Source organism: Charadrius vociferus, unplaced genomic scaffold, assembly GCF_000708025.1.
Source record: "Charadrius vociferus isolate BGI_N301 unplaced genomic scaffold, ASM70802v2 scaffold329, whole genome shotgun sequence".
Lineage (NCBI taxonomy): Eukaryota > Metazoa > Chordata > Aves > Charadriiformes > Charadriidae > Charadrius > Charadrius vociferus.
The window spans coordinates 750,935-761,188 of record NW_009649982.1 but is presented as its reverse complement, the minus strand read 5'-3'; the positions used below and the strand labels follow the sequence as shown (position 1 = coordinate 761,188).

Below are 10,254 nucleotides of genomic sequence, written 5' to 3'. Positions count from 1 at the left end.
CGGAGGCGGCATCAGCTGCGTGCTGCAGGACGGCGAGGTCTTCGAGAAAGCGGGTGTGAACGTGTCCGTCGTGTCCGGGCTCCTGTCCGAGGAGGCAGCGCGGCAGATGCGAAGCAGAGGGAAGTCTCTGAAGGCCAAAGACGGTAAGGTGTGCGGCGGCGGGGAGGTGGGGTTGGGGAGAGGGGAGGCGGTCACCTCGGCGTCGCCGTGCGGGTGCTCCGAAAGCAGGGTCTGGCCTTGGGGCAGAACATGAGGGAGGCCAGGGTGGTCAGCACTCACTGGGAGATTTCGTTTTGTGTCCTGGGGGTTTCTAACCAGCGCACCTGGCAGGTGGACTTCCACATCCCTAACAAGCAAGGTATCGGAGTGCTACTCCCTCTGCCTTGCTGCTTTAGGCAATGTGCAGTAGGCAGCGGGGTTGGTTCTCATTAATGATGCTGTAGCTCAGTGTGAAACAGCACAGGAGTTACGTACCAAAGCAGTGGAGGGAGAGAACCAAAAAGACCTGAAAGCTAAATGGGATTCACCCCACGTTTGTGTAGCAGAGGGTAACTGTGAGGACTGGGGGTGGTGGAAAGCCTTAGCAGTGCCTTACGGTTTAAGTGGGCTTCATCTGTTGGGTACTCTAACACATAATTGCATTTTAGGGCAAATACCAAAAAAAGCACTTACTTAGGTGCACAGAAGCATGTGGATGAGAAGTAAACTGCACGTTGATTAATAATTATGGTGACCCAACATGAGAAATTTTCTTGTAGTGGAACCTAAGGAAAAATAGTGATGTTCCTTAAATGATTGTCAATGAAGTTACTTGAAAAACTTAAGGGTTTTTTCTGCGCATCTTTTTTATCTAGGAAAACTGCCTTTTTGCGCCATGGGCGTGAGCTCTGTTATCCATCCAAAGAACCCTCATGTTCCAACCATGCACTTCAACTACAGATACTTTGAAATTGAGGAAGCAGACGGTAAGAGCTATAATCCAGTGAAGTACGTACGAAGTGTGTGACTGTGTGGAGGAGGCGTGAACATGTGGCTAGGGTGAGAGGTGAAGAACCAGTCTGGGTTTGTTCCCAGCTGTGCCAAGAGTGTTGTGTAGCGCTGGATGTCTTGACCTCTGGGCCTCTGTCCGTTTGTAAAATCAGTGTGATGTGTGCATCTGGTATGGTAGAGGTGTTTGCCGTTTACTTTTTGCAGCGTACGACAGGGGCTTCAGACTTGAAGTGTAGAAGGTTATACATGAATGTAAAACATATTCAAAGAAGCAAGTCTAGAATTTAGTAGAAGAAAGGTCTGTGAAGGACTGATAAGCATTGTGGTGAGGATGGAGTTTTGTCTCAGAAGCTGGGAGGACGTACTCTCAGAAACGTCGCTCTCTGTGAACTATGTCTTTTTTCCCGGAGCTTCTGCAACTGGTCGCTGTCAGAAGCAGGACTGTAGGCGAGGTGGTCTCACGCTGAGAGCCCATCTGTACCTCGTGACAGTGTACGTACTGTCACAAGCTCAAAGACAGTTTTCTTTCAATTATTTTGCCAGAGCATTATGAATCATTTCTAGTCAATTAATTCCCTGGATTTAATAATGATGTTCCCTTTCTTTGGCACGCAGTAAAATGTTTCTGGATTCTTGAATAGGAGTTGCCAGCACATCCTGTGAAATTGATATCCTGTAGTCAGGGTCAGTGCTCCAAAATAATGATCAAATGGTATTTACTGCTTTGAAATTTGTTTCATGTCTTCCTGAAGTCACTGGTCATCGCTCTGCCTTGAATTCAAATTTTTCATGATTGATGTTTAGGAACACCATTGCATAATGATTTTGTGTTGTATTGTAAATGTAGTTGTTAGTTCTTGGTGAATCACTAATAACATATTTCTGTTTGGAAGTTTACACGAAAAGTGTTGCTGCTTGCCTTTCTCCTATAGGAACTAAACAGTGGTGGTTTGGTGGTGGGACTGACCTCACTCCAACTTACCTAAATGAAGAAGATGCTGTTCATTTTCACAAGACTCTGAAAGAAGCTTGTGACAAGCACGATCTGAAGCTGTATCCCAAGTACAAGAAATGGTACGTGAGGAGAGATGCGCTTGGGTTCCTTCTATGGGAGTCAAAGGCGGCACTGGATATCGCCAGTTGTCTATTCTAGGAACATTAGGTTCTGCTCTGCCTTTTGATAAATATCAGGAGACCCTAATGAAAATTAGCACATGTGTACTGGGACAGAATGTAGTCTAAAGCAATCTCTTATTTACAGAGGCCTGAGTTTTTCAAATAAGAGGGCTGACAGCTAGGATCATAAATCTATGGTGTAAATAAAAGCCAAGCTGACTCTACAAGACTTTGTAAGCCACAGACCTCACTAGGCAACTCAAATTCCTTTTAGCCTCTGGCATTAAACTAGAACAAGACTTTTGCCTCATGGACTTGCGACAAATCTCCTTACAGTGAGCTCATGGTAAATGTGCATGGCTTTAGTGTGAGCTTTTGGGCCAGTGCTGTAGTTCTGAAAACCGCACTCTGGTTTTGCTGCCTTCAGTTTGACCTTCATTAATTTTATTTTTTTTCTTTCCAGGTAGGTAAAAGAGCTTGTTCTTAATATAGAAGCTTCATAATTTTGATAGCGCTGTACTTTTTTTCCAGTAACACATTCACTGAGGGTTCAACAACATATTCTCTAAAGATGCAAATTTTGAATGCTCTTCTTGAGCTGAACGATACAGGTGATGGGATCCTTCACTGTCCAGTGGGGGCTTGCTGCTCTGTGCCTGATAATCCTATCTGCTACAAGCTGTGGTACCCAGGAAGGAGGGGTTACCCTTTTGTAAGCTACCGGGTCTTGTTTGAGGACAGGAGATAAAGCGGGTGTTGTAGCTTGGGTGTGAACCACTTAGGAGAGAAGCATATCTTACACAACCTTAAGACTACAGCCTTAATCTGTGAGGACTTTTTGTGTGGTAGTTCAGAGTGTCTGCCTTAATGGTCAGGTTGTTTGCAGCCTAAGCAGGCTAGCAGTGCCAGCTGCAGGGGGTTGGAGAGAAGGATGCCAGTTCTTAGTCTGAGAGGAGCTCAAGGGAGGACTAATTGTATCTCACGGCCAAAGGCAGATTTCTCAGTCCCAGCATGAGTGTTTGCTGTAAGCAGCAGCTGTTACGGGGCATGCAATTCTCACTGCCAGAGCAGTCTGAATCTCCTTTGAGCTTTACTAATAGCATTGCCCATTTTCCCACCTTTCTCAAGCATAAAAGCTCTTGTTACGTTTACCACACTGTCTTCCTTATCTAGCTTTAAGACTTTTGTCAGGCTTGTTCTCTTTTTCATTTCTGACTCAGTCTTTTTCCTAACTCTTCCTGCTGCTATAAAAAAAAACCCCAAAAAGCTGATCATCCCAGTGAATAAAACAATGGCTTAGGTTACCTGTTACATCTCCCCTGCTGTGGCCATGCCATTTATATTGCGTGAAAACAGCTACTGTGGAGGGATACATGCATGAGAAACTAGTCCTAAGGGAAGGCAGGGTTTCCTTGCTGTTGATGGTTTCTGCTTCCTACTTCCCTTCCATTTCTCCCCCATGTGAATCCTTGCAGGGCATGGCTGCCCAAGCAAGCAACTGTAAGCAAGATACAATGTGGATACAATGAATCAGCTAATTTATAGTAATTGCACACCTACACGCTCCCAGTGAATACAAAAGAGATTAACTGCCTCCCTATTGTAGGATAAGCTGCACTCACTCCTTGATAAACTTGAACATGAGCCATGAGCAGCCACTGCTGGAATGGCTCCATCTTCCAAGTTTAACTGTTAAAAACCCTCTTTCCAAGGAAGGCTGCCTCACTTCTGATTTTTCCTTAAGTGACAGTGGCTTTCTTATCTGGTCTTGGGTTTTTAGATTTCTTTTAGTTTTGATGCAGAAAATCAAATCTTTCACTAGAATGGCAAAAAGAATGAAGAGATTCTCTTCCAAGTTTATTTTGAGTTCATGTGAAAGCTGTACAAATATTTTGGGGTCTATATATAATTCTGGGAATGAAATCTAGAAAGAGCTCTTAGGGTGACGTTTTGAAATCGAGTGTCCCTCCTCCTCATGGGTAGAGGATATGGATTAGATCACTCCACATGGAAGCATCTGCCATGATGTTTGAGTGTTACCCATGTTCAGTGACTTTCGTGATACGTAGCTTTGCAGAGACCGTTTAATCAGAGCTTTTACTGTAAGTGAACGCAGGAGGAACGCTTTCCAGATGGTGCTGTATCATCCTGGCTCTCTGCAGTCATTGGAACAGTGGGGTACCCAGCACTGCAGGAACTGACTTCTCATCAGTATTTCACTAGTGCCCTCCTGTGCTGTGTAGCTCTTCAGAGTTTTGTTTGTTTCTTTGAGTATTGTGGACCATATTAATAATTGTCTGCTACCTCTTCTAGGTGCGATGACTACTTCTATATCAAGCACCGTGGTGAGCGAAGAGGGATTGGAGGCATATTCTTTGATGACATGGACTCTCCGTCCAAGGAGGAAGTATTCCAGTTTGTGAAGAGTTGTGCCAAAGCTGTTGTGCCTTGTTACATTCCCATTGTGAAAAGGCACTGCCATGACTCCTTCACACCAGAGGAAAAGCTGTGGCAGCAGCTTCGGAGAGGACGGTGAGTACTGAAGGAGCAGAAGAATTACATGGGAGGTGGATTACGCTGATGAGAGAAAAATGAGCTAGTTCTTTATGGCTGCAGGATTTATGTCCTGTTGTGCATTTTATGTCCTGCTATAGTGTGGGCTAAGTTTGCATAAGTGCTCTAAAGCTTGCCAGAGAATTTCAACGTTTTTGTGTACAGAGCTATTTTGAAATCAAATGCCAGGGAGGGTGCAAGGAAGGTACTAGCACACCCTCATCCATATCCTCCACTCTCCCATGTTGCAGCACAAAGCAACCCATCCAAAATGCCACAGTTTCTTTCCAGCTCCTTCAAAAACCAAGAGGAGCTTGGTAACAGGTAAAGGGGGGGTGTGTGTGCTTGGTGTCCTGAATCAGCCCTCTCCTGCAGCCCAGTGATACAGGTAATAGGATAATAAGGCTGCCTGGTGACACAAGGAGCATAAGGGTGAGGGAGTCACACTTCCTATTCAGTAATGAAGCTAAACCCCAGAGTCATGGAATAACTGTACCCAAGAGTACTTTCAGCTTCTTACAAGCGTATTTATTCCGTCTGATCTTGGCATTGAAATGAGTACACAGTGAAGTCTTTGTAAAGGAACAAAGATAGAGAGGGGTTTTGTTTTTCTAGCATGGTCCAAAGTCACTGTAACTTAAAAGGCTGGAGGATGCTTATTAGTGTGAACAACTGTTAATGCTGCAAAAACTGAAGTAAATTGGTAGATACAGCTGTTGTACTCTTTTCTCTATGTCCTTTGATGTGTAAGCATATGGAGAAATGAGAATACGTGTGCTTTGTGCAGAACTGGGAAGTGTCTAGTTTCTCCCTCTTCTGCAGAGAAATTTGTGAGCATGGCATAGAGCAGGGCACAAGCATTCAAGTTTAGATCACTGGTCTGCAGCAGTTACTGAAATAATAGGATATATGCTTAATTTGGTGGGACTGTTCCTGGGAGCGTTGGGCTTTCAGGATCCAGTCTGTGGATGGGATTTAGCAAACCTGCTAAGGTTATAAGGGGGAATAGCTTCTTTAAACTGCAGCCAGGACAAACTGATGAGGCCTGGTTATTTCCCTGGATCTGTTTGCAGGTTAATGGGCTAGGCAAAGCTCTCTGTTTCTGCAAACAGATAAGAGCTCCTCCCTTCCTGTACCTCCATTAAGGACTAATACGTCAGTACTGGTTATTAAGATAACCCCTGCTGAATTGTCACTGCTCTGTTCCTATGATGGGGGCAGAAAACCATCCATTCCAGCACTTAGAAGTCTCAGGCAGCACTCTGAAGCTGTCTGACTTCTGCTGCTTTCCATATCTCCCCAAGAAGCAGAAAATCTTGTTCTGACCTTGCTGCTTATGTGTCCTTCAGCATGGAGAACTGCACAGTAGGGCTTTTCCTGTGGTCATTTCCAGTTCCTTTAAGGCTCCTTTTAATATCTGACACCACCTCACAAGACTACTAGCATAATGAAGCTAAACTTGGTGTGAAGCTTGCCAGCAGGGTTGAGGCCTAGGATAAATAAGCTAGTATAGCACCATGCAGAACTCTCCTTGAATAGTTTCCCTGCTCTTGTCTGTTAGCTAAGGTCATTACTTCCTGTGCTTTGTGGAGTGGCAAAGTCGCACTCGCATTCCTATGCAGAGGATGCGAGGGAATAGTTGGCCCTAGAACAGGGTTCATTCTGACACCTAACACAGCAGAAAGACAAGCTGGTTTTGTTTGGCGTCTGCTAGTCGAAGAAGGCACAAATAATTTCTGATAATAAAGTTGGTTTTCTGTTGCATCTCTTCACTCCTCATAGGTACGTAGAGTTCAACTTGGTTTATGACAGAGGTACAAAGTTTGGCCTCCTGACACCAGGATCAAGAATTGAAAGCATTCTTATGTCTCTGCCACTGACTGCAAGGTAAGGGCATAATTATGTGGGCTTACAGGTAGGCACTGTTCTTGCTAAAATACTTTATAGGATTCAATCAAAGGTCTGTCCTGGTGTGCAGTCTCTTAACAGGGGTTAGTTCATGCCTGGCCAAATACATGGAGATGCTTCTCTGGTCTGCTATACTTGCCCAGTTGCCAGTAATGTGTGGCCTAGATATTTCCTGATTTTAAAAACTGGTATTTTTTGTGCTTAGTTTCTCTTGATAGATTTCCCCTCCTCACTCCGTGGGTTTTTTGATTAGTAGCTCTTTGAAACTATGTGAGCTTCCGGCAGTCCAGACAAGCCTGTGGTAAGGAGTTCCACAGTTTAACTGTGTGTTGTATAAAAAAAGTGCCTCTGTTTTCTACTTGCATCTGATGACTTCATTCTACCTTTAAGTGAGTAATCAGATTTTCTTCCCGTTCATTTTCTCCATAACAGTTCTTATTTTACAGGCTTCTGTTCTTTTCATTGTCTGCTTTCCAGGCTGACAAGTCCCCCTCTTCTTAGTCTTTGTACAGTAGCTGTTCCATACCTTTGATCACATTTGCCACTTTTCTCTAGGCTTAAGTTTTTTATGCCCTTTCTGAACTGGGGATAAGGAACAGACAACATGATCTACGTATGTATATCCAAGATGCGGGTGTGCTCCTGAATCATACAGTGGCATAATGATGTTTTAGTTCATTATTCCTTTCATAATCCTACTATGCTGTTTGCTAGTTTTGACTGCTGCTAAGCACTGAGGTGGCTTTTTCATAGAAGTGTTATGATGCCAAGATCATTTCTGGGCAATAAAAGTTAACTCAGTCTCTCAGCGTGTATGTAACTTATTTTCTGTGTGCATCACTTTAGATCAATCTACAGTGAATTTCACCTCCATTTTATTGCTCAGTTGCTTGGCTCAATATTAACTCTTTTCAACTGCCTTTTTAGGTTAAAACCTATCTTACTTAATCTTGCAATATCAGCAAACTGTCATTTACTGTTTGTGCCCCTTTTTAGGTTGCTTTTAGATATGCTTAGTAGCACAGGCCCTATGATGAATTTTGTAAGACTCCATTAGTGACCTCCCTCTGCTAGGATAACTGACCTTTGCCCGCTACCCCTTAACTGTGAAGGCAGTCCTGATCTCACCATATAGCTTCATCCTGCTGCCAACACCAAATGTGTCCCCTGCCTGGCGGCATAGCACAGTCCTAGCTTTCAATTTCATTGCTGGGATCATCTGGTTTCGCTTGTTTCCATCAATGTAAATAGCTTGCTTCACAGCAAGAATGGGTCCTTTCTGGGGAAAAGAAATGACAAAAGGTTGTATCCATCCCTTTGTGACCACTGATACTTTTCTTCCTCTGTCATGCCTCTTAATTGCCTATTCAATAAAAAGTGGTTTCTCATCAACTTTATTTTTAAAACCAAGATTCAACAAGGACTTGTAGCGCTTCCAGTCCAGCTTCTCAAAAAACTTGACCTGGGTGGCTGAAAATACTGCGTCAGGATCAAATGATAAAATTTGAAGCTGGCAATTTCCCTCAGGTCTCACATCCTCACTCTCTCTTCTCTGCATTCTTTTTTGGCACATCTTCCTTGTGATACTAATGTGTCACAAGAGACTGCTAAAAGATGTTTGTAAATAAACTTGCATGGATTGTGGGATAGAGAGCATTGCTTTTTCTTTTTTCCTTGTTCTTCCAGCCTTTCCAGAAAATTGGGAAAAAGATCAAGCTAACGTTTCTCCCATCTCTTCCAGTGTTATTATTTGTTTTTACTGAATTTGATTTCTAGCTGTATCAGTTACCTGATTGGAGAGTATCAACTGTGTATATAGCTTTGCATTCTCAGAAAAAGTCAACTCAAGTCCAAACACATCCTGGTGCGGGAGAGGTGGCAGCCGGCTGGGCAGTCTGAGTGAGTTTCCCCTCTCCCTGCAGGTGGGAGTACATGCACACCCCTCCAGAGAGCTCGAAAGAAGCAGAAATTCTGGAGGTTCTGCGCAATCCCAAAGACTGGGTGCACTGACACGGATCGTGAACAAGATGGATTGCTTACACTGAGCCATTATGAAAGAACAGGAACGCCTGCAAACCAGCTCATTCAAACTGATGTTGCATGGCGTTTTAGTATACCTATTTATACTCTTACCTGGTGCCTTAATAATGCTGTAGACTTGTTATAACTTGCAAATGTGTGAACTCATTCTTTAAGATTGATCAGCTAATGTTATCAGCCCCTGTTGATGTTGCCTTGTGAAGGACTGGTTATTCCCTCACAGGACTACTATGCATGCTTAAGAACTTCCTCAACTGATTTGTATGACTACAAAATCGTAAACTACCGTGAAGTGTTCTCCCTGTGGAATGAAAGCATTATCTGTGCCTAAATAGCACTGCTTACTCTTGGAAAATGATGGGATGTTTTAGAAATATTTTTTTTTTAAAGAATAAAGGGAATATTTGATATGCTTTTAAACCTTAAACTCTGCTTTCAGAAAGTTGTGAAAAAGGTGGTTCGTAACCATGTGTATTTTGACACTATTCACATTGACTTTAGGGGGGAGGAAGTGTTTTAAGATGTGCTGCAGTAGTGTGACTTGACTGATCAGTAAATGGGCGATTCTGGGTTGAGGTCCTGTCTAGCCTAGGGCGAGCCAAAGGCTGGCTGTCAGTTTTGAGGAGGAACTCTCAGTGCTGCACATCTCAGCTGTGATCAAGGCACCATAGCTGCCCTGGCTATCATGGCTCCTTTGCCAGGGAGGTCGGGGGCAAATGAGATCAGGGTGTTGACCGGAGGTTCTCCCAAGATCACTTCACGCTGCTTATAGCCCTGAGTAGTCTGCCTTTTTTTTTCCCCGGCACGAACCTCATTGAAAACACCCTGGGGAAAAGGAAGGGGGGGTCCCATTCTCCCCCCAGACAAAAAGGCATCTCCTCCCCGTCGGGGAATCGAACCCCGGTCTCCCGCGTGACAGGCGGGGATACTCACCACTATACTAACGAGGAGTGAGGTGGTGCTGAATTGGCTTCTTCTCATGACGTAGAACAACGTCACCTCCGGCAGGTTTCTGGCCCTAGCAGCTGCTGGCTGCGTGTGCACGGTGGGGAGAGGCGCCCTGCCGGGCCGGCTCACACTTGCTGCCATCCCATCGCCGAAGTCAAGCTTCCCCTTACGGGCTACCGTGTTCATTTTCGTGTTATACTTCCTCCTATAAAATACAATAAAATATCGAAAAAAGCACATACAGTAGAAGCACATACACTCCTCCCAGGTGGAAAACATAACTGGCCCGTACGGGGATCGAACCCGCGACCTTGGCGTTATTAGCACCACGCTCTAACCAACTGAGCTAACCGGCCGGTTCGAGAAAACCCTCCCGCGTGCACACAGCTCAGGCACTCCCAAGGACACGCCGCGGGTGGAACCTCTGCCGGCTGCTGCTCCCGCGCCCGCTCTTTTTAAAGACCGCGTCGGGGAGTCGTTTCCGGGAGGGAGCTGTGGCACAGCAGCACGAGCGTTAACCGGCGTGACGGGAATTGCTAAAATGGAGACTTTTAAAACTGGAGGTTTTTTTGCGCGCACGCGTTACCAGCGGTACGGAGCGAAGGCTCGGCAGGGCCGCACGCGGATACGCGCCTCCCGGCGGGCGTGAGTGGGGGAGAGGCGGGCGCAGCCCCCCAACGCCTCCCCCTTCCGCTCCCC

The 10,254-nt window shown here is 45.1% G+C and overlaps 1 protein-coding gene and 2 non-coding genes across 3 annotated transcripts in view; 1 reads left to right on the top strand and 2 right to left on the bottom strand.

Moving 5' to 3' along the window:
- CPOX (coproporphyrinogen oxidase) overlaps positions 1-9,025 on the top strand; it is an 11,620-nt gene extending 2,595 nt beyond the window's left edge. Inside the window, exons 3-8 of the mRNA XM_009891650.1 lie at positions 6-143; positions 855-965; positions 1,923-2,064; positions 4,420-4,638; positions 6,442-6,546; positions 8,490-9,025. Of these exons, the coding sequence (XP_009889952.1) occupies positions 6-143; positions 855-965; positions 1,923-2,064; positions 4,420-4,638; positions 6,442-6,546; positions 8,490-8,577 (803 nt within the window). The 3' untranslated portion in view covers positions 8,578-9,025. The remainder of the gene's footprint in view (positions 1-5; positions 144-854; positions 966-1,922; positions 2,065-4,419; positions 4,639-6,441; positions 6,547-8,489) is intronic.
- A 460-nt stretch (positions 9,026-9,485) lies between these two features.
- TRNAD-GUC lies at positions 9,486-9,557 on the bottom strand. Its single transcript has one exon. It is a non-coding gene; the product is annotated as a tRNA-Asp (tRNA).
- A 280-nt stretch (positions 9,558-9,837) lies between these two features.
- Positions 9,838-9,911, bottom strand: TRNAI-AAU. The gene has a single exon. It is a non-coding gene; the product is annotated as a tRNA-Ile (tRNA).
- Positions 9,912-10,254: the final 343 nt, after the last annotated feature.